This window comes from Protopterus annectens, chromosome 14.part0 (genome assembly GCF_019279795.1).
Source record: "Protopterus annectens isolate FY-2018-M chromosome 14.part0, PAN1.0, whole genome shotgun sequence".
In the NCBI taxonomy this organism is placed as follows: domain Eukaryota; kingdom Metazoa; phylum Chordata; order Ceratodontiformes; family Protopteridae; genus Protopterus; species Protopterus annectens.
In genome coordinates this window covers 909,037,700-909,062,425 of record NC_056748.1, presented here as the reverse complement: position 1 = coordinate 909,062,425, position 24,726 = coordinate 909,037,700, and the positions used below count along the sequence as shown (strand labels likewise).

The 24,726-nt window shown below is 43.5% G+C and overlaps 1 protein-coding gene across 1 annotated transcript in view; it reads right to left on the bottom strand.

Moving 5' to 3' along the window:
• Positions 1 to 24,726, bottom strand: part of CPEB3 (cytoplasmic polyadenylation element binding protein 3) — a 1,212,550-nt gene that overhangs the window by 437,417 nt on the left and 750,407 nt on the right. The window contains exon 6 of the mRNA XM_044056700.1: positions 18,352 to 18,441. Within this exon, the coding sequence (XP_043912635.1) occupies positions 18,352 to 18,441 (90 nt within the window). The remainder of the gene's footprint in view (positions 1 to 18,351; positions 18,442 to 24,726) is intronic.

The following is a 24,726-nucleotide window of genomic DNA, read 5'->3' as shown; positions in this document are numbered from 1 at the left end:
CACCTCCCAAACCATCATGGCAAGTCTGCAAGGAGGGCAAAATCTCATACTCCCTTGTTTGTATACCACATCATGGTGGTGTCTGTGATACCTTATAATAGTACTGTGACCAGAGATGATTTAAGGCTTTCAATGCATTGATTACTGCCAGCATCTCTGAAACTGATGCACTGTTGTCTGCCTTGCTTTTTCAAAAGACCTTGCACTTTCACTCCTGTGGATAGAGCCCCCCCCCCCCAGGGAAGTCTAAAGTACCTGTTAACAATCTGAAAGGGGAGACTTGGTTGAGAAAGAACTAGTTCATCCACCACAATAACCCCCTTCTCACAAACCCTGTCACTGGAACTAGAAAAAATAAAGGGTACTGATGCTGACACCAAACTGACCTGAGGTTTCAATGAATTTTAATCATGTGAAGTCTGTCCAATGGAATCATGATGATCATAAAAGCCATGAAACTCAGAATCCTGAGAACTTCCTTGGCAGATGCCAGAGATTGGTTGGAAAAGCTCAAGAAGATTTATTCATACAGTTCTACTTTGTCTGGTGAAAGAAAACCTCTTCCTTGTGAAGTATCCAGAAGACATTCTGAGAGAAAGGAAGGGAGATAATTTCTGAAGTTCATTTGTAACCCCAAACTGAGCAAGAGTTTCTTGACACACATTCAACATTAGAACACTGTTGCAATTGCTTAGGTATTTCAGTTATATCTTGCACCAACCAACAATGGGAGTCCCACCTTTCCTCTTTTTCAGGGATTCCTCCTCATTCTGCAAGCCAAATTTTCCTATTTCCTCCAGTTTTGGAGCAAAAATGTTGCCTCAAGTGATCATAGAACTTCTGCCTTCAGATGGGTCTATGTCAGAAGACTGAAAGTTCAAAAGACTGAAAATCAAAATATTTAGAACTCAAAATATCAAACACATTTTTAATGGTGGGGTAAGCCCCCCCCCCCCCGTACTCCTTATGTGGAGGGGCTGCACCTCACCCCTGCTAATTATATATACCAACTCAGAGATCGCACAACAGTGAAGGGACAAATTCCATTTCCAACATTTTGACTTTTAGATATTTTGATTTTTAGTCTTTTGAACTTTCAGTCTTCTGAAAGGAACCCCCTCAGACACGTCAGAGAATCTTGACAACTGGCAAGTGTGAGCAACTATGAAAAAGTCATCCAAATATGTAAAAATGTGAATGTGTGCAGTAAGCAATTACTAGAGCCAGACACTTTGTAAATACCCTTGGAACAGCAGATAGACCAAAGTGTAAGATAGAGAACCAATAATGTCAGGCAGATACAGAAACTCTTAAAAAAATGTCTAACATCTTTGCCAATGGGAATGTGATGGCAAGCATCTTTTAACTCAGACATTATCAAGAAACTGAATAAAGGAATGAGAAGTAACAGGGTTTCAAGGGATAACATTTTGAAATTTGGGACCATGACAGGAAAGAAAGGTCCAGGAATGCCTTTCAAGTTCCCTCTTTCTTTGGCACCAGAAAGATACTTGAATAAAATTATTTGCCCATCTGAAATAAGGGCACAAGTACTATCATCCCCTTGAGACAACATTTTTGCTTCAAAACTGGAACATTTGGGTTGCAGGATGAGGAGGAATCCCTGAAAAAGAGTGAAAGAGGGGCTCCCATTGTTGGCCAGTGCAGGATACATCTCAAAAAGCTAAGCTATTGGAACAGTGTTCAACATCTACTGTTCTAAAAATCACAACACTAGTATAACACCAATCATAAAACTGCACTCTAATGTATTGCAAGCTTGAACAGGTGCATTTCCCAAGTCTTGTACAAAATAATACAAAGCCTACAATGGAGATATTATCAGAACACCAACTAAGAAGAAATAAGTCCTTCTCATAGCAACAGCTGTTCTTTATATATCAGTACCATAATCTAGTTTCACTGTTGTGTATTTATATTTTAACCTGTATTAGCTTAACCATGTAGCTCCCAAATTGTCATGGGGTGCCCTACAGATCATTTTAACCCTGTTCTAATTGGTAAAACACTTCACATCATCCTATAAGATGGGTATTCCAAGTTACAAGGAATCTCACTGACATCTTTTATCCTGACAGTAGGTATTAACTGTGTGAGAAGCAGGTGGTTAGAATTTTTATCACCTTTCCCTAAATGCCCTGTTTTAGCATTCCTACTTTTTTTCACAAGATAAAACGACCAGACTGGACACATGCTTATACTTAACAGCAAGCCCATCTTATGTGCTTCACACTGGCCATATTTAGAGCACCTGGAGCTATAGCACATGCCCTGTGATGGTAGCCTGCTCACCTGCCCCCTAAATGAGCTGGCTGTGTGCGTCTTACTATGAATGGTGAAAATCCACAGGGTGACATCTCTGAAAATGGTACAGAGGACTACCTCCAGACCCTTTGACACTTTACCTGGTATTGTTTCAACACTGCTAGACTATTCCACACAAATACACTGTTAACACACACAGACAAGTTCAAAAGTAAGATCTAAGTTCACATTGTACTAGTACTATAATGAGGACAAATGGAAAGTACAGCTGTGTACCTACCATAAATGTAGATGTTCGAGTGTATTCACTGTTGCAGTCATTACTGTTGGGTTATCCTGCTGGCAGGCTACCCGAAGTCGGCCTGAATTCCAAAGTCTAGGTCCGGAGTCGGTTGCTGTTGCCTCTTCCCTGATGTCAGTGCGCCAGGGGTATAAAAGATGCAGCCGACGCCATTTTCTTCAGTTTTTCTTGCACCAGATGTCAGGTGCTCCCAAAAGGGTAGGCTAAATAGTTTATGCCAATAAACATGCATGCACTAAAGTAAAAATGTTCTTCATCTACAAGCAAATACACCACATAGGTTGTATAGAATAGAGAAGTACAGATAAGACCCAGCAAATGAAAGGGGGATGGTGGGAGGGTAACCTGGACTGCAACAGTGAATACACTCGAACATCTACATTTATGGCAGGTACACAATTGTACTATATTCATCGTGTTTCACTATTGCAGTCATTACTGTTGGGTTGAATCCCAAAGCTGAGGCTGGGTGGCTGGGCTAAATAGGATTAGGAGAGGCTATGAGGCCATGAGGCCCTGCAGAACTGCAGTGGCAAAGCCTGCTCTGGATTTAGAGTAGAGAGGTAAGTGGTAGTGCTTTGTAAAAGTGTGCACTGAACTCCATGTTGCAGCCTCTAAGATGTCTTTGGTTGGTACTCCTCTGAGGAAGGCTGCTGAAGTGGCTGCTGCTCTGGTAGAGTGTGGCCTAATGCCCTTAGGCACTAATTTCCCATGCTGTGAGCAGCAGAAACGAATGCAATGGCCTATCCATTTTGAAACAGTCTGTTTTGAGATAGCCTTTCCTTGTGATCCTGCAGCATATGCCACTAAAGGTTGCTCAGACTTTCTGAAGGCTTTAGTTCTGTCCAAGTAGAAGCATAGCTGTCTGTGTATGTCCAAAGAATGCAGAAGTCTCTCACCCTTGTTCTGTGGGTTTGGATAAAAGGTAGGCAAGTAAATGGTTTGGTTAAGGGCCACACTAGACACCACCTTAGGCATAAATGTAGGGTTCGTCCTCAGGGAAACTCTGTCTGAATGGAAAATGATAAAAGGTTCCACAGCCATGACTGCCTGTAACTCTGAGACTAGTCTTGCAGAGGTTATTGCTAGGAACAGAGCTGTTTTCCAGGATAAGAATTTTATATCAGCTGTTGAACCTGGCTCAAAAGAAGCAAGTGTGAGTTTTTCCAAAACACGATTGAGGTTCCATGCAGGAATTGGTGCTCTCCTTGGAGGTCTTATGTTTTTGGCCCCTCTGAGGTACTGCCTTATTAAAGGATGAGAAAAGATAGGTGGTTCTGTATTGTAATGGGCTGAAATGGCAGAGGCATGAATCTTAATTGATGAAAAGGATAGGCCTTTGTCCAGCATCTCAGTTAAGTATTGTAAAATCTAAGGAATATTTGGTACAAACGTGTCAATTCCTCATTCCTGGTTCCAAGCACAGAATCTCTTCCATTTTTCTGCATAAGATTTTCTGGTACTGGGCCTCCTGGCCTCCAAGATAACATCCATTACCGCTTTGGAAAGAGGAGTGCTATGAATGAATGGCTACATTATCCACCATGCTCACAGATTTAAGGTCCTGAGTTGGCTGTGCAGGATCTGATTGTTTTGTTGGGTCAGTAAGTGAGAAGTTTGAGGAAATGTCCAGGATGGACCTTGAGACAAGTTCTTTAGGATTGGGTACCAGTGCTGGCGTGGCCAGTCTGGGGCAATTAATTTTTGGCTTCTCTTGTCTGACCTTTAGGAGTACCTTGGGGCGGAGAGGCAGTGGAGGAAAGGCATATACTGTTAGGTTTTTCCAGCTGAGGGATTGGGCATTCACTTTCCATGCTTGCTTGTGATAAATCCTTGTGCAGAATCTCCGAGGTTGGCAGTTGTGAGGGGAGGCAAATAGATCTATGTCTGGGCATCCCCATTTCCTTGTTATGCTGAAGACTTGTGGATCCAGTTTCCACTCGTGGGGATCCATGAGGTTTCTGCTTAGTTCGTCTGCCAGAGTATTTATGTTTCCTGGCAGGAATTGTGCTTGCAGGTGAACTTGATAAGACAATGCTGTGTCCCACAAAGTCATGGCTTGTCTGCAGAGGAGGTAGGAATGTGTGCCTCACTGCTTGTTTATGTACCACATGACAGTAGTATTGTCCGTCTTTAATCAGTAGTTGTCCGGGATGAAGTAAATCCTTGAAGGCTGTCAGGGCATTCTGAACAGCTAGCATCTCTTTTTGATTGATACGAAGATGCATTGGTTTGCGGGCCATGTGCTCTGAAAACATTTTCCTGCCATGTGGGCCCCCCAGGCATAATCTGATGCATCCGTTGTTAGTGTCTGCCTGGCTGTGGGTAAAGTGAATGGCTGTCCCTTGTGGTGACAGGCCTGTGCCCACCTTCGAAACTCCTGTTGCAGGCAGGGAATGAGGGTAATTAATGTTTCCAGGCTGTGGCAATGTTGAGTCCAAACACTTTTTAGATACCATTGAAGTTTCCTCATATGCAGTCTGGCATATGGAATTAGCAGAATGCAGGATGCCATGAAGCCCAAGGTCTGCAGAATTTTTCTTGCAGATAACTGGGTCTTTGTTGCCAACATTTTGAAGTAAGAAGTCAGTTGTCTTTGTTTGTCTGGCATGAGATAAGCCATCTGGGCAGTTGTATTTAAGCTGGCACCCAGGAATATTATCTCTTGAGAGGGTACTAGTTTTGATTTCTTTTCATTTACTGTGTACCCTAGGCAAATTAGTAGTCTTTTTACAAACGCCAGATGCTTTAGTAGAATGTCTTTGTTCTCTGCTTGAATAAGGCAGTCGTCCAAGTAGGGATATATTTGAATTCCTCTGTCTGCAAAATGCAATTACTGGTGCCAGGCATTTTGTGAAGACCTTGGGCACAGTAGATAAGCCAAAGGGTAGTGCAGAGAACTGGTAATGCATTGAGCCAGCTAGGAATCTGAGGTATCTTCTGCAAGATTGTCTGATTGGGACATGCAGGTATGCCTCTTTTAGGTCCAAAGTTACGAGCCAAGCCTTCTTGCCCAACATGGGCAGTAGCTGCTGCAGAGTCAACATTCTGAATTTTGGAACGTCCAGAAATGTGGTTAGAATAGACAGGTCCAGTATTGGTCTCCAGGCTTTGTCCTTTCCGGGCACCAAGAAAAGTCTTGAGTAAAAACCTTATCCCTGCTCTTGTTATGGTACCTGTTGAATGGCCCTCATGTCCATGAGGGATGAAACTTGCTTTTGTGCCTCTGCTCATTGATTGTGTGGCAGGTCTGGCATATCTTTTGCCCTTGGCAGGGTGTGAAAGTGGAACGTGTAGCCCTGAGACACTATGTTCAAGACCCATTTGTCCTGAGTAATTATGTGCCAATTTGGTGAAAAAAGTGCTAGTTTTCCCCCTAAGGGGGCTGCCAAAAGAAAAGTGCTTGGTTCTGGCAGAGGAAAGTCATTGGGACTGTTTCCTGTATGGTTGTGATTTGTCTTCTCTGCTTTTGGAGGTAGAAGCACCCCATTGTTTAGGCCTGTATGAGCCTTGGGGCTGGGATATGCCTCTGGGGCATCTGTATCTGCCTCTTTGTGGCCTGTCTGACACTGGAAAGGACCAATTCTTTGTAGGCCAGCTCCTGCTAAATCTTGGTGGCTGTACCTGTAGGAAATCCTTTGCTGTCTGCATGGATTTCGCTTTATCCTCCATTTTCTTCAACACCTCTTCTGCCTTAACACCAAAGTATCACGCTGTAATGGGGCATCCAATAATTTTGCTTTAACATGATCAGGCAGATTCTGTTCCTTTAACCAAGCATGCCTTCTAATGACAGAACCTGTAACAGCGGCCCTGCAAGAGGCCTCCAGTGAATCAAAACCACATTGCAAAGTATTCTTTCCCACTTGTTCAGCTGCATGCAATAAATCCTACATTTCCTTGTTATCAGAACATTCAGAATTTGTCAACATTTTCTGTTTAAGCAGTGACATTAAGTATTGCTGATACTTAAGCATATGAAACTGACAATTTAAAGCCCTTACAGCCAAGGTAGCAGAGGTGTAAACTTTTTTCCCCCATCTGTCCTGTGCCCTAGAATCCCTATCAGAGGGGACAGGGTTTTTTGCAGTGGAAGCCTTGACCCCTTTGGGACCCTGAGAAATAGTTTCTGGGTCAGCAGCAGGGTTTTTATATAGAAATTTATGAGAGTCTGGCACCTTGTAGTATCTGTCTGGCTTAGCAGGTGCAGGGGGTAAAGAGTCAGGAGATAGGCCGGACTCTGAATATACATCATCTACAATGTCTACAACAGGTGGAATAGCAAGAGGTCTGTGCTGAGGTAGTAAAAGAAAGTCTCTGAGCCTTTTCTTAGATTCTGAGTAATCTTGGCTCTCCCAGTGAAAATGATCCCTCATGGTATGCAGGGTTTCCCCAAAAGAATAATCCTCAGGAGGAGAGGCTGAAGGAATAGACTCTTCAGCATCAGAATCCTCATAGGGAGGAAAAGAGTATCCCTGTTCAAAAGAGGTAATTGAAACCTGATCAGAAGAGTCATATTCTGTCTCTTGCCTAGGCCTCTTATCAGGAGGGGGATGGGAACCCCTGATCAAAGTAATTAGGTCTTCGGCCATTTTAAGCATCTGTTTCTTAGGCATGGAAGTTTGTCCACTAGAATGCTGTACTTGTTTGTCTTTAGAGCTGTTCTAGTCTTTGTCTTTGAAGCTGAGGTTGGCTTGACATATAATTGTGTAGGTCTGAAAACACCCTCTGAAGCCGATGCCTGCTCAGCGACTCTGGACTCACCTGAGGGAATAGTTTCCGAGAGTCCAATACCTTGAGTATCCAGAGGCCTAGTCGGCTCCATGTGTGAGTCGGAAGCGGCCTGTGGCTCTGAGGTAGCGGGCATCAGGGGCTGCGAAAGCACCTCACTGAGAACCGGTGACTGGCCTAGTGGGGGCCTCCTCATCGGTTTTGGACCTCGGATGCCTGTCCTTTTCCTTGCGCTTTTTATAAACTCCAGTCGTCGGCTGTTCTGACGGCATTATATAATTAAACCTTCGGCCAAAGTAATGAAAGGCAAAATCGTACAGACGCTTAATAGTGCATTGGTTAAATCTAGCACAAAACCGACAGCTAGCAACGTCATGATCAGGGCCTAGGCAAGGAATACAGTAAGAATGAATTTCCTTATGAGGTATTTTTTTCCCACAAGAAATACAATTGTTAACTTTTTCTGACATCGGTCTGGAGCAAGAAAAAAGTTTCCCCAATGGGGTACTTAGCTTTAATGAAGACTTCGGATCTGAAATTCAATTTTGAAAATCTCAGGAGTCGGCCGACCGGCACTTGCAAACTGCTTTTGCTTCGGGCACTGCGCAGCAAGAAAGACTGGAGAAAATGGCGTCGGCTGCATCTTTTATACCCCTAGCGCACTGATGTCAGGGAAGAGGTGACATCAACCGAAGCCGGACTTAGACTTTGGAATTCAGGCCGACTGCGGGTAGCCTGCCAGCAGGATAACCCAACAGTAATGACTGCAACAGTGAAACACGATGAACATCAGTTGTTTTCTCTGCTTTTATATCACATTTAAAGAGCAAAGGGCAAGGCTAGTTACAAAAGTGGGTTACAATAAACATTAGCTCACAGAAAAGTACAGTTGTGTACACTTACCATAAATGTAGATGTTTGAGTGTATTCACTGTTGCAGTCATCACACTTGGGTTATCCTGCCAGGGGTAACCCTCAGTCGGCCCGAATACCAGAGGTTTAGTATTTCTGCATCGGTTGCTGTCACTTCAGGTCTGACGTCAGGTGATCAGGGGTAAAAAAAACAGGCGGCGACGCCATTACACCAGTTTTTCTTGCCCCAGATGTTTGGAGCCCCCCAAATAGGGAGCTAAGTTATGGTGGAAAAACACCACCAGTAAAAAGTAAATACCAATAGCCCTGTAAGGAGTGAGGAAGAGAGAGACACAAGGGGGCTGAAGGATAGGAAACCAGGACTGCAACAGTGAATACACTCGAACATCTACATTTACGGTAAGTGCACACAACTGTACTATGTTCTTTGTGTTTCACTGTTGCAGTCATCACACTTGGGTTGATTCCCCAAGCTGAAGAATGGGTGGAGGCAGTCAAGAAGAGTTGGGGCTGGCTAGTATGCCCTACAGGACTGTTGTTGCAAAGCCCACCCTGGATTTGGAAAAGATAGGCAGCTGGTAATGCTTGGTGAAGGTATGAACAGAACTCCAAGTAGCAGTTTTCAGAATGTCCCTGGTAGGGATTCCTCTGAGAAAGGCTGTAGAGTTTGAACTTGCCCTAGTGCAATGCATTCTGATCCCCTGAGGGGGTGGTTTCCCATGGCGTTTGTAACAGAAATGGATAGAGTGTGCTATCCATTTGGAGATGGTTTGTTTTGATATGGCCTTGCACTCTGCCCCTGGTGCAAAGCTGACTAGTAACTGATCAGATTTCCTGAAGGGCTTAGTTCTATCAAGGTAGAATCTGAGCTGTCTGTACACATCTAAAGAGTGCAGGATCTTTTTCCCCTTATTTTGAGGATTAGGGAAAAAGGTGGGCAAATGGATAGATTGGTTGAGAGCCACACTGGACACCACTTAGGTTCATAGGTAGGTACTAGCCTATCGGCCCAAGGGCCTATGCAAGCCTAGCCAACAAGGTTCCCTGGCTTACGCCACCCAATAAAGTTATTTTCCTGTGCCACTGACGAGCAGAGACACAGAAGTGATCCCCAGGGTGTATTTCCTATTTCCCATTCACTCATCAAGATTTTTCTTGAAGAGTGCTAATGAAGAACTTTGCTTGACATAGATGGGTAGCCTGTTCCAGAGTATGGGAAGTCTCTGGGATAGGAATCTAGCCCTCCAGCATGTCCTGTTTATTGTGGTGACAAGGTTTAGGTCCCTACAGCATGTAGCTCAGAGGGATTGGGATTTCTTTAGGTGTAGCATGTCCAACAGCTCTGGGTTTGACACAGCTTTATATGTTAGGCAGAGATCACCTCTGAGTAGGCGATATGCTACGGCGTAAAGCTGGAGTTTTTTGAGGCAGTCAGTGTAGGGCATTTGAGTCCAGTAATCCTCTTTGTGAGGTACTTCTGTGGCCTTTCCAGCTGCTGCAGATGTCTTGTGAGGTACTCTATAATGGATCTAATGAGTGATGAGTAGAGGGTAACAATAACCTCTTTTTTCCTGGACGAGAACCCTTTTATGATGAGGTGTGCCACGTAGAAGGACTTCCTGACTACTGTGGTGATGTGACTATCAAAGGAGAGAAAAAGTTGGGTTAGTCCTGAGAGAGACCCTGTCAGCATGAAAAATAATGAAGGGTTCCACAGCCATAAGTGCTTGTAGCTCAGACATTCTTCTGGCTGAAGTGATGGCCAGAAGCAAGGATATTTTCCAAGAGAGGTATTTTAACTCTGCTGACACTGCAGGCTCAAAGGGGGGGAAGTGTTAGATTTTCCAACACAAAATTAGGGTCCGCAGCAGGGGTGGGAGCTCTTCTAGGTGGCCTTAAGTTGTTAGCCCCTCTCAAGAACTGCTTGATGAGAGGGTGAGAGAAGAGAGGTGGCTCAGTGCTGTAATGAGCAGAGATGGCAGAGGCATGGATCTTAATGGAGGAGAAGGACAGGCCTCTGTGGAGTAGGTCTGTTAGGTAATCCAGGGTGAGAGGTAAGGAGGGCTGTGCTGTATCTGCCCCTTTAGAGTGAATCCAAGAACAATACCTTTTCCACTTATCAGCATAGGATTTCCTTGTACTGGGTTGTCTGGCTTCACATATGACATCCAGTACCTGCTTGCTTAGGCTGGTCACTGGAGGAGAATTCAAGGAATAAGCCAGGCTGCAAGGTTCAGGGTCTGTAATTGCAGATGCAAGATCTGTCCCTCCTGCTGAGTCAGGAGAGTTGGGATCTGGGGTAGGTGCCATGGTGGCACTGGTGACAGACTGTGCAGTAGTGGGTATCAGTGTTGGCATGGCCAGTCTGAGGCAATCAGGAAGTGCCCTTGGTCTTTCCTGCCTTATCTTGAGTAATACACTCTTGTAAGAAGAGGCAGAGGGGGTAATGAATAGATTGAGAGGTTTGCCCACTAGAAGGATAGGGCATCCATTTTCCAGGCCTTGCTGTGAGGTACCCTGGTTCAGAATTTGCTGAGCTGGTGGTTGCAGGGGGAGGCAAATAGGTCCAACTTTGTGGTACCCCATTTCTGGATCACAAGGCTAATGGTGTGGTGATTTAATTGCCACTCATGTGGGTCTAGGAGATTTCTGCTTAAGTTGTCTGCCAGAGAGTTTTGGTTGTCTGGCAGGAATTGAGCTTGCAGTTGGATATGCATGGCTGAAGCCGTGTTCCACAGGATGATGGCTGGCCTGCAGAGTCGGTAAGAGTGGGTTTCCACTTGCTTGTTGATATACCACATCACTGTGGTGTTGTCGGTTTTGATTAGTAGGGGTCCCGGTGAGAGTAGGGATCTGAAAGCTGTCAAAGAGCATGCTGAACAGCTAGAATCTCTTTTTGGTTGATGTGCAGATGAATTTGGTTTGGGCTCCAGTGGCTCTGAATGCACCTGCCGTCCAGATATGCACCCTAGGTATAGTCTGATGTGTCTGTGGTTAGGGTCTGGGTGGCCTGGAGTTGTGTAAAGGGAAGTCCCTTGTTGTGGCTGCATGCTGCTGCCCACCAAAGAATCTCTTTCTTTAGACAAGGTATTACAGGAATGATAGTTTCCAGGTCCTGAGACTGTTGGCACCAAATACTTAAGTACCAGCGAGGTTTCCTCATATGCTGTCTGGCATATGGAATTAGTAGAATGCAGGAGTCCATGAACCCTACAGGCTGCAGGATTTTCCTTGCGGATAGCTGGGTTCTGGTGGCCATTTGAGCGAAGTAGCCTGTCAGATAGGCTTGTTTTCCTGGAGTAAGGAATGCCATCTGGGATGCTGTGTACCAAGCTTGTTCCCAGGAATACAATTTATTCACTGGGGACTAGTTTGGATTTCTTTTCATTGATAGTGTACCCTAGGGAGGTTAGAAGGTCCTTTACAAATGTCCAGTGCTGCAACAGCTTTTCCTGACTGTTTGTCTGAATCAGGCAATCGTCCAAGTAAGGATAAATTTGAATATTTCTCTGTCTGCAATAGGCGATGGCTGGAGCCAGGCATTTTGTAAAAACTCTGGGAGCAGTGGATAAGCCAAATGGAAGTGCAGAGAACTGATAATGCATAGATCCTGCCCTGAAACATAGATATTTCCTGCAGGAGTCCCTGATTGAGATGTGCAGATAGGCCTCCTTTAGGTCTAGGGTGGCTAACCAGGCATCTTTGGACAGCATAGGGAGAAGCTGCTGTAGGGTGAGCATTTTGAATTTTGGTACCACCAGGAAGGTGTTTAGAATGGACAGATCTAAGATTGGGTGCCAGGTGCCCTCTTTTCTGGGTACCAGGAAAAGTCTGGAATAAAAACCTTGGTCTATCTGTCCTGCAGGAACAGGCTGGATTGCCCTTATGGAGAGTAGGGACTGAACTTGTTTTTGTGCCTCTGCCCACTGGTTTGGAGGAAGGTCTGGGAACCCTTTTGGGGTTGGCAGCATGTGGAAATAAAATTTGTACTGCTGGGATACTATGTTGATGACCCATCGATCGTTGGTGATGGAAGTCCAGTTTTTTGCATGGTGAGCAAGTTTTCCTCCTAGTGGCACAAGCAATTGGGCAGAGGTGAGGAGTGGAGTTGAGAAGTCATTGTGAATTCTTTCCATAAGAGGATGGTTTAGTACTCCGTGCTTTAGAAGTGGAGGTACTCCATTGCTTAGATCTCTGCATACTCTGAGACTGTAATCTGGTGGGGGGGGGGGGTGTCTGTTTCCCCTGGGTCTAGTTTGAGATGGCTTTGATGGGGCTGGAAAGACCAATGTTTTGAGGGGCAACACCTACTGAATCTTGGAGGCTGCACTTGCAAAAAATCTTTGACTGTCTGCATAGACTTAGCCTTTTCTTCCATCTTTTTAAAACCTCTTCTGCTTTGGTGCCAAACAGATTGCCCTTGTTCAGAGGAGCGTCCAACAATTTTGATTTGACATGGTCTGGCAATGTCTGCTCCTTAAGCCAGCAAGCCTTCTAAGTACAAACCTGTAGCTGCTGCCCTGCAAGATGCTTCTAGGGTGTCAAACCCAAATTACAGGGTATGCTTGCTGACTTGGCTTGCAGAATGCATATGCTCCTGTAATTCTTTACTTTCTGCACAGTCAGGAAAGGTAGATTATTTTTACTTAATACGTTGCATAGTATGTTGCTGGTATTTCAGCATGTGGAACTGACAATTCAATGCTCTAATGGCGAGAGTTGCAGAGGTGTATACTTTTTTACCCAATCTGTCTAACGCTCGGGAATCCCTGTCCGAGGGGGTGGGATTCTTAGCTGTAGTTGTTTTTATTCCTTTAGGTCCTTGGGAGATGACCTCTGGGTCAGCAGTAGGATTTTTGAAGAGAAATTTGTGAGAGTCTGGAACTCTGTAGTACCTGTCTGGTTTCCTTGGAGCAGGGGGTAAAGTATCAGGAGTTAGACTGGATTCCATAAAGACATCATCCACAACATCCAGAACAAGAGGGATAGCTAAAGGTCTGTGCTGTGGTAAATCTAAAACTTCCCAGAGTCTCTTTTTGGACTGAGGATAATCCTAGCATTCCCAGTGTTAATGCTCTCTCAAAGTATGTAGGGTTTCACCTAAAGAACAATCCTCTGGAGGGGAGGCAGAAGGAATGGATTTCTCTGCATCTGAAACCCCATAGGCAGATAAGGGTATGTCTTCATATTCAAAAACCTCAGAGTCGTCAAACTCTTGGGTCAGCTGCTGGGGACAAGTATTTTTTTTTCTTTTAGCAGGGGAAGGCTAGCTTCCCCTAATCAGCATGATTAGGTATTCTACCATTTTAAGCATCTGAGATTGTGGCAAGGAAGCAGGCGCTTGAGTTTGGGTCATCGTTTTTTAGGCATAGCTCGTACTCTTGGCCTTAGAAACTCGGTAGTGTTAGAAAGAACTTAAGCGAAAGAAGTCGGTTGTGTCGAATATCGGTAGTGCGAAGAATGTCCTCAGAATCCGGTGCCTGCACAGCGGTTCCAGACCCATCCAAGGTAGAGAAGTCCGCAGGTTCCATAGTCAAAGAAGAGTCTTGCGACATGCCGGACTCCGAAGGGGTATTGGTAGCGGCCTGCGAATCCACTGAAGCAGGCATTAGGGCTGAGAAAGTGCCTCACTGAGTACTGGCGAACTGGCAACTAGCTTAACGGAAGTGTCGTCAGCAGTTTTGAACCTGTGTGGTCTGTCTCTGTCTTTATCCTTACTTTTTTTAGGAAGATTGGCAGTCAGATTGCTTACCGAAGCCATTTCGAAATACGGAGATTGAGAACGAAAGTATTTAGCTAAGGGCCCGACGATGAATAGTTCGGGTGTTGAACAAAGCACAAAACTGACAGTGAGGTACGTCGTAGTCTGGGCCTAAACAGGAGATGCAGTAAGTATGGAAATCTTGGTGTGGTATTTGTTTTCCACAGGCAAGACAATTGTTAACTTTTTCTGACATCGGTTAGAGCAAGAAAAAAGGATCCCCAGTGGGGTACTTAGCTTTAGAAGACTTCAGGATGATTTAATTTCAGAAACGAAAACTCGGGTAGTGGCTGACCGGCACTCGTGCGAACTGCTTCTACTTTGGGCTCCTCAGCAAGAAAGACCAATGTAATGGCGTTGGCTGCCTGTTTTTATACCCCTGACAACCTGACGTCTGCCCTGAAGTGACAGCAACTGACCCAGAAATACTAAGCCTCTGGTATTCGGGCCGACTGAGGGCTATCCCTGGCAGGATAACCCAAGTGTGATGACTGCAACAGTGAAACATGAAAAACATCTACTGCTCATTTATTAAAACACTAGCTGGTACAGGCATTTTCTGTAGCAGCTTACTGCGAGTAAAAGATCTACTGCCTGAAGCTACTAAAGGACTGTAAAAATACTTGCTACCATCCCAGTGCAGTCCAGAATCAACCCTTTTCTGCACCACTTCAAAAAAAACTTGGCCACGGAAAGAGAAAGAAAAAAAAAGAAGTCCAGTTTCAAAAGGAAGAAAAGAAGAGGAAGGTCTCAGTAAAGGAAAAAGATAAAAGGCAAAAGGAATGATGGGAAGAAAAGCATAGTCCATTGCCGAAGCTCCTTATATACACAATACTTAACTTAAAAATCAGTACAGTATACCCACAGGTAGAAATATAAAGAAATGAGCTTCACCTTGCTGTCCTCTGACACATCTAGAACTATAACTTCAAGGAAAGAGACAAAGGTGCCCAATTTGACAAAATAATTGCAAATACCAGGAAGCCAAACATAAAACAGACATCTGCAAAGAAAAGAGACAAGGAAAAGCAGACCAGTTTCAGGCACCTAGGCTGAGAGACATTTCACTGTGGTACATTTGTTTGGGGATGCATGGCTGAAGTGACATTCAGTTGCAGAGAGATATGGTTGCTATAAATTCCCTGTGGGTAAAGAGAAGCACACAACACCATGCCCACATGTTTAATAACCGAGTGCATGGTGGCAGAAGTAGTAATGAGTGCTGTGCTCAGCGTGCAGCACATGCTTATGTAACTACAACATGCAGAAGTGTGCTACAGTTTGGAGGAAAATCTTATGTACTACTGTAGTCATATTTATGCTCCAGCACGCATTTTAGGTAATGTTCCCTAGACACTGAGGCAGTGGTCCACATGTACCAATTATAAAGGCACTGCCCCTTGTGCACTGCATTTTTATTGCCATTGGCCAGCCTGCTTCTGATGCTGCCATGCTGCCCTGGGGGCCATGGACATAATTTCAGTAACCAAATGCACAGGGGAAATAATGGGCATGGCACCACATTCTTCTCTCTGCCCACAGGGAATTCTCAACAACCATATTTATCTGCAGCTGAATGTCACTTCAGTCATGTGTCCTCAACCAAATGTAACACAGGAAATGTCTTGCTGCCTATGTGCCTGAACCCAACTATACCCAATAACCAGAAAACAAAATCTCCCAAGCCATGCATAAAAATTCTGTTTTGTGCACTGCCCATCACATATGGAGAGTGCTTTTGAGACTGGAGTAAAAATGACAGCTAGTCAGTACACCTTTAAACCACATGTGGAACGAGCATCCATCACCATCAATAAATTCTTGAGAACACACCAACAGCATCTTATTATAATTTCAAATGTACACTATGTGAGAACATTAATTACTTACTATCTGGTATGAAATAATCATCTTTGTAATTAATTCCAAAAAAATCCAAAACAATGTGTTTGTCAGCATGACATACAGTAGTATACATGAAGATGAGAATGCATTTGTCCAAAAATAAGGCCCAGCAGGATGTGTCAAGTGAAAATTAACCATCAACCTGAGTTTCATCCATTTAAAATGGGTACACTACTGTAAAGGTTTCACATGATTACATCAATATATGTACTCCATACACTGAGATATTTACATTTAGAAAGTGCAGCTACACATAAAAACAGTGCAATAAAGACCTGTGCAATTCTTTCACATTACCTAATATAATAAATTAACACTAAAATCCAAATTTTAATCATCCACTGTTAGGGAGATGTTTTCTACCTTTTCTTAAAGATAAATACAACCTTGCCGATGAAAGAAAACAGACAATGAGGTCAGGTCAGACAGTTTTCATTAACAGGAAGTTTCAACATTATGTAAAGTAACTCGGGACAATAACAGGAACCAAACTAATTTATAATGGATATTCTAAATGCGGGATTAACAACTGGTAATAATACACAGACACCTGTCTCTCTAAGTTTCATGTGTGCTCTATGTAGCTTAAAATTATGCAGGATAAAGATGTGATCTATTTCTGGTGTTTTCTCTGCAGCTTTAGAGAATCTATTACATTGCTAAGACAGCAACAGTATGGATGATATGAAATAGATTACATGGAATAATTTCATAACTTGCTATTTGTCTGATGCAGCTGCTTGAGTTAAAATACCTTGGCTTTCAACAATTTTATATAAAAATGCTAACATGCACATCTCCATTTGACAACTTTTGTTCCCCTCTATGTGGTTTTTGTCTCTGCTGATCATCACCTCCTCCAAGTCAGACCAAATTCTGCAACAGGTGTTTGGGGAATGGTGGTTCAATTCAGTCAGTCATGAGAGTGTTTTATGAATTTTCTAGCATACTGTCAACATGGGCATTTTGTAGTGATGTAACCTCAATTCCGGCCAGAGGGAACATGCTATCCACATCATCTCGGAGGTACACAGTGCCTTCCTGATGCAAGTGCTCACTTCCTCATACCAGTGTTGGACGTTACCACCAGCCAGTGTTTTGGCAAGCCTAACTCCCTCCCCCAGGCAGCACATTTGAACTACTGTCCCTTCTCCAAGGGACTATCACAGTGCATGGCTGTCTCTGCTTACCCCTTTCCCACCCATGACGGCCTCACCTATCTTCTCTTGTCAGCTCCATTAGACAGCCAAAGCCACTAATCCAGTTCAGGTAGCCTGAGCCACAGTCAAGGCCTTCATTCCCCCAGTGAAACTGCAGTTGGCATTTTATAGCTATTTCAACACATTTTTGAAGAAGCTGTTATAATCAGGGAGTGATTTTTATCCCTGCAGCAAGTCATGGCAAACTAACTGTCTTTATCCATGAAATTACTTACTTCAACCCACATATAAATCTACGTGGAACTGCAATGGTTTGTGCATAACATGTTACCATGTCTAAATTCAAAAAACATTTTCAAGGTCAACCTGTTTTTTAATACAATATATGACAACTTGAATTCAAAGTGCTAAACATACTACAAATGACCCAAAAGCAGAAACACTATATCTACATAAGCAGAGTTTAACATGAGGTAACAAAGAAGTAACTGTCAAAAATATTAGACAACTGACTGGTCGACAAAGACGGTCTTTTGATAACTACCACCAGAAAAGGTAAGTAGCTTATGTGGAGGTCATCCTGCTGATTCAGACTAAAATTCTTAATGGTCATTTCTCTACTTATGACATAATTCACATCAGTGACTGATGAAAAGACAAAGTACCCATAACATCTACAAAGAAATAAAGAAAGATCAAACGTAACAAAAGAAAACAGGTCACAATTAGGGAGAATATACACCAAGCATAATTTACAATCAACATACATGTTATGCACAAATTATGATATTCTGTTTGTATGACCCACGACTAGCTCTAACAACTCAAAGTAGCAGCATGGTTCATCTCTGGAAACTGATGCAAATAAAATCTTTCAAGTTATATACAACAGCACACTACTCGATCCTTCTAAACACATTTTACCATCAATTCAAAACTGCACAGTTTACTTTTCCTGTACAATATTTTTTCCTGAGAAAATGACATTTGGGGGCTGTGCAACTAACAAATGTTGCACTTCAACAATAATGTGAAATAATATCCACATTCACACTCAGAATGCAATCTCAGTCAAACTCTGTACAAAGTACAGTCCACGGTACAATATTATTTCCATAATGAACTACTTCACTACAAATTCCTCCTGTTTTACACTTTTGCACAAACTCTGCTTCCGGAGTATAATCTGACAGTATGCATTCATTCATTCTTACTTTCGATAACAGCAGCTAAAAAATACCAACAGCCACTAACTATAGGAGGTTGTCACATTGTTTTCAGTAGTTTGACAAACTAGAATTCAGTATTTAGAAATTTTAGTTAAAATGCTGTACCTTTAGGAGGAAAATAGGATTTGCTTTCAGCTTTGTGAGGCCAGTCAACTACAAGAGGCCCAAACCTTCGGAAACTAGCAGTGATTTCATCTGCAAAACAGAAAAAGTAAAACGGATTTTTAAAGCAATGCTTTCCAAGTTGAAGGCATTAATTAAATACATCCATCTATCTCTACTCTATACATTTACCTACACATAAGGCCAAATAAAGTAAGCACCATCAGGGGCCTGCCAGCTGCCTTCAGATTTCTGCCAAACAGGGTCCACCATTATCCCCTCCCACTCAGCCTATAACAGGCTATACAGGAGCTAGGATTGATCACAAGGCCTAATTAAAACATTACTAGTATAAACAATGGCAGAAACAGTACTGAACCTACAAACCCTGACACACATCTATCTACTAACCTCACTGTCACAAAAAAAAGGGATTTCTCTCAGAGAATTATCCTTATGACATAAAAGCAGACATGTGCAGCTGGGCCAATAAACGCTACACAATGTATAGGCTACAGTAAGCAGAGGCACAGAGCCCTGAAAATGACCCATTAGACCCAGGTTCAAGAAGTAGGGTCTATTCACTCCAGGAGCTGGGTCATGGGAATTGCTTAAGCTGCTAATACCAGTGTTCTTTCCCAGGATTGGGGGGGGGGGGGTCCTCAACCACTGAGGCACTCTTCAGCAGTCTGTGCAGGGTAACACTTCAAATGTGTTTGCAAGTGATAAAAGGGAATTGCAAAAGCTCAGCAGTCCCATGCAAAGAAGCATTGTGGAATGGGGAGTGAGAAACCTTTAACATTCACCTTCCGGAAGGAAGGCAGTTCTCATCCAAATTCACATTCCCCAGCTTTAAACTGAAAAAAAAAAATTCAACCCTTTACCCGCCAATGTATGATGTACCCTCCTCAGTTCCCACCTTTAGTGATGGAAAGAATGAGCTATTCTTAGAGGAATCGCACACGGTCTGCAGAGACAGTAAGACATAAAAATAAAAGGGCCCGAATGCTATTTTTGGCCATCAACAATCACATGATCCGATGGAGCATTTGGATCTCCTTATGATCTATACATCAGTTGTGCCACTACACAAATACAAGGCACATGCAGAAAACAAAAAAAAATGAAATTCTAACAATGTTGTTGTGTCTTTCGGCTTATCCCGGTTAGGGGTCACCACAGTGGAACTCCAGTCCGCTAATGTTCGGTAGTGGATTTTTACGTGCTGAGTTACCAGTCCTGATGCACAACCTTCAATGAAGGCACGCCCATTCGCGCATGCCTCCACATAGAAGATGCTCTAGCTAAGAATCAAATGCGACAACGTCTTGCTGTGAGGCGACAACGCTACCGCAGCACCACTGAAATTCTAATAATACTAAGCATAAAGTAAGGAGATGGGGAAAGGAGCCAGTTCTGAAGAAACAAATTATGTTTAAATATCAGGCAGCTCCATGGCATACTGGGATAAAGCCCAGACTGTGCCACAGGTAACTGGAGCTCGATTAGCATCTTGGCTGACTGTAACAGTTGGCTGGGGAGGATGCGAGTGAGTGGTTGAAGCTGGTACAGCCATTCATGGGGGGGGGGAGGCATTACTGGCTCATAATATTGGTAATGCTTAGTGGGATTACTAGATATTACACCCAACACAGTTGAAGCCTTCAGAGCTCGTGTTGCCAAGCGAATTTCATCCTATAGGCCAAGGGAAACATGGCGTGCAGAAGCACACTGTCCACTGGATGACAGCAATAGTGCAGTTTGGAAGAGTTACGGAGGGGAGGCTGCCCCCACATGATCAGCTATTATCTAGTCCAGGAATGTCTGCTCCACCTTTCTCTTTGGAAAGAATGGGCCAACAAGCTACAGACAGAAGAGCCATGAGGTAAAGTGCTGCAGTAAACAAAAATATTATGTTTAACATATGATGAAATTGTGTGTACCTCACACAAATATACTACATTAACTACATAATTTTTGACTGCCTAGTACTTATTGATGGGTATAATGGTATAATAATCAAGGCCATACATATAAGCTATGGGAGGAAGTACCTGTCCTCATTGTCAGAAGGACTACCACAACAACCCCCACCTCACTTTAACCAGGAAATCCAGTCTGTAATGTTCGTGACTGTGCTCTTGACCCGTAATATAAAACTAACCACAGAAATTAGGCCACCAATTAGCAGACTGGCATAATAGTTAGCACTGCTGCCTCCCTCACAGCACTTTGCAGTCCTTCTGTTCTTGGATGGGGTGCCTTCTGTGCAGATTGTTCTCGTCTTCTTCCCCATGTCTGAGTGGGTCTTCACAGGATGCTCTGCTTTCCACCAACATCCTAAAGACTTGTAGAGTACACTGGTGATACTCCAAAAAGCATGTCCATGTCTGGCAACAGATGAACACCCCATCCAGGATTACTTTCTGCTCTGTACCAAGTGAATGTTCCCCACAGCCATGAACTGGATATGAAGACTACTAAAACATGGACAATATAATGAATTAGGCTGTCAGTTTAATATTTCTCTCTCACATCTACTCACAAGAGCTGCATCTCTAACACTCTGTCACATTATAAAGATTACTCATAAAGATTTAAAAGGTTAAGCAAAATATCAATCTACAAAGAAATTGAAAAATCTTTCACTTGGAAATCTACACAACTTCTCGTCTGCAGCTGGGATGTCCGTTCCAGCTCCTGGCAGGTGACAAGCATCTTAAACTGTGACAAGGGGAAAGGAAAAGAAGAGGGGAGATGCACAATCTGAAGGCAGCTGACAAGCCCATTGGCAGGAATGATATCCGTAGGAAACAGAAATGATAAATTAAAAAAAAAGATATCCACTGCTTCATCCAGTAATTTAAACAGCGTATCACTGGGTCTAAATTTTCAGTGTTAGAAAGCAGCAAGTTCAGCCTGAATGAAAAAAAAAAAACAAGCAACACTGTTTAAAATATTCAGAGCAGGTTAAGTGCTTTGCTAACCTTGTAGTGAACTTTTATTTTATTAGATTTGGTATTTAGAAACATTCCATACTTACTACTACAATTCTTTGTGCAGTAAAGATTTAACAGCATTTTTTTTGAGGTCACAGCATTGAAAGTAAACATGTTTTTATGAGTTTACCAGTATACGAAAAGCTGAAAACTTAAGGTTTTAACACAGAATGTAAAATTTCTGAGCTGCCCACAAATTCCATCATGTAGTTAAGTTCTGTGTTACAGGGGATACAAAGTACAGTTGTGTACACTTACCACAAATGTAGATGTTCGAGTGTATTCACTGTTGCAGTCATGACATTTGGGTTACCTGATTGCAATAGCCCTCAGTCGGCTTGATTAACAAAGTCTTGGGTCCTGCATCGGTTGCTGTCTCTTCTTCCGTGACGTCAGGGGTATAAAACGTGCAGCTGACGCTATTACATCAGTTTTTCTTGCCCCAGACGTCAGGTGCCCCCTAATGAGAAGCAATTAAATCTATAAATATACAAGGTTATACCTCCAACAAAAAAGCAAATACACCAAAAAGCTTTTAAGCATAGTAAAGGAGAGTAGAGGTATAGCCAAAAAGAACTAAGGGGGCTGGAGGGAGGAGTAACCAGGACTGCAACAGTGAATACACTCGAACATTTACATTTACGGTAAGTGTACACAACTGTACTATGTTCTTCATGTTTCCCTGTTGCAGTCATCACATTTGGGTAGATTCCCAAAGCTAAGGATGGGAGGAGGAATTTAGATAGCATTAGGACCAGCAATAAGGCCCTGCAAGACTGCAGTGGCAAAGCCAGCTCTGGATTTAGAGAAAATTGGCAGATGGTAATGCTTGGTGAAAGTATGTACAGAACTCCAGGCAGCAGCTTCTAGGATGTCCCTGGTAGGGATGCCTCTAAGAAAGGCTGTAGAGGTAGATGCAGCCCTGATAAGAGTAGGGTCTGATCCCCTGTGGGATAGGTTTTCCATGGTGCTTGTAACAGAAATGAATGCAACGGCCTATCCATTTGGAAATGGTTTGCTTTGAAATAACCTTCCCCTCTGCCCATGCAGCAAATACCACCAGCAGTTGTTTAGATTTCCTTTGAGGTTTAGTCCTGTCCAAGTAGAATCTAAGTTGTATGTGCACATCCAATGAGTGCAGTATCTGTTCCCCTTTGTTCTGTGGATTAGGAAAGAAGGTTGGCAAATGAATGGACTGATTAAGGGCCACACTGGATACCACCTTGGGCATGAAGGAGGGATTGGTCCTAAGGGACACCCTGTCCGCATGAAAAATGATGAAAGGCTCCACTGCCATAAGGGCATGGGAATTTAGATACCCTTCTTGCTGAAGTAATTGCTAAAAGGAAAGCTGTTTTCCAAGAAAGGAACTTTAAGTCTGCAGTAGCAGCTGGCTCGAAAGGGGGAAGAGTGAGTTTGTCCAATACAAAATTAAGGTTGCAGGCTCGAGTAGGAGCTCTCCTGGGTGGTCGTAAGTTTTTGGCCCCTCTGAGGAACTGCTTGAGCAGTGGATGAGAGAAGAGGGGAGGTTCTGTGTTATAATGAGCTGAAATGGCTGAGGCGTGAATTTTGATGGAGGAGAAGGACAGGCCCTTGTGAAGCATCTCAGTTAAGTATTGTAAAATCTGAGGTAAATTGGGCACTGCTGTGCTCATCCCTTGAGCTTGGTTCCAGGCACAGAATAATTTCCATTTTTCAGCATAAGATTTTCTAGTACTAGGCCTCCTTGCCTCTAAAATGATATCCATCACTTTACTGAGGGATGGTAAAAGAGAAATTAGGTAATTAGCCAGGCTGCTAGGTTCAGTTTTTGAAGATGGGGGTGCAGAATCTGGTTCTCCTGCTGAGACAATAGTTTAGGAGTCTGAGGCAGGTGCCATGGGCCAACAGTGACACACTGCGCAAGAGGGGGTACCAGTGTTGGCGTGGCCAGTCTGATGCAATCAAAATCGTCCTTGGTTTGTCATGTTTGATCTTTTGTAGTACTTTGGAAAGTAGAGGCAGAGGAGGAAAGGCATAAACTGATGGGGTTTTCCAGCTGAAGGACAGAGCATCCACTTTCCAAGCTTGTTTGTGGGGAGTCCTTGTGCAAAATTTGTCCAGTTGGTAGTTCTGGGGGGAGGCAAACAGGTCTACATCTGGGCTTCCCCATTTGCTTGTCAACAATTTGAAAATCCTTGGTTCCAGTTTCCACTCGTGTGGGTCCGTGAGTTTTCTGCTTAGTTTGTCTGCCAGCGTATTTAGTTTTCCTCACAGGAACTGAACTTGTAGATTCACTTGGTAGCTCAGGGCTGTGTTCCCCAATGCCATGGCTAGTCTGCAGAGGGGGTAAGAATGTGTACCCCCCTGCTTGTTTATGTACCACATAACAGTGGTGTTGTCCGTCTTTACCATTAACTGTCCTGGAAGAATGTGGTCCTTGAAGGCTGTCAGAGCATTCTGTACAGCTAACATTTCTTTTTGATTGATATGCAGGATCATTTGACTTGGGTTCCATTTGCCCTGAATGCACTTCCCTGCCAGGTGAGCCCCCCATGCATAGTCTGATGCGTCTGTTAGGGTTTGGGTGGCAAGGGGTAGTGTGAATGGTAATCCCTTGTTTTGGTGGCAGGCCTCTGCCCACCAAGGCAACTCTAGGTGTAGGCAAGGTATGATAGGAATCATTGTTTCTAGATCCTGAGAATGTTGACGCCATAGGCTTTTTAGATACCATTGCAGTTTCCTCATATGCAGTCTTGCATATGGAATTAGAAGAATGCAGGAGGCAATGAACCCCAAGGCTTGTAGAATTTGCCTTGCAGGTAGCAGGGTCTTTGTGGCCACTTGTTTGAAGTAGGTTGTCAAATGAATTTGTTTCTCTGGCGTAAGGAAAGCCATTTGGGAAGTTGTATTCAAGCTTGCTCCCAGGAATATAATTTGTTGACAGGGTACCAGGTGTGATTTATTTCCGTTTATGGTGTACCTCAGACAAGTTAGCACCCTTTGTACAAATGTCAGATTATTCAAAAGTATGTCCTGGCTTTCTGCCTGGATTAAACAATCATCCAGGTATGGGTATATTTGAATATTTCTTTACCTGCAAAATGCAATGACTGGAGCTAGCCACATTGTGAATACCCTGGGCGCAGTAGATAAGCCAAAAGGCAGTGCTGAGAACTGATAATGCGTGTAGCCTGCTTTGAAGCATAGGTATCTTCTGCAAGATTCCCTGATTGGGATGTGCAGGTATGCTTCCTTTAAATCCAGTGTTGCCAACCAGGTGTCTTTGCCTAGCATAGGGAGCAACTGGTGAAGAGTCAGCATCTTGAATTTTGGAATCATGAAGAAGGTGTTTAGAGTAGACAGGTCCAGGATATGATGCCATGAATTGCCTTTTCTG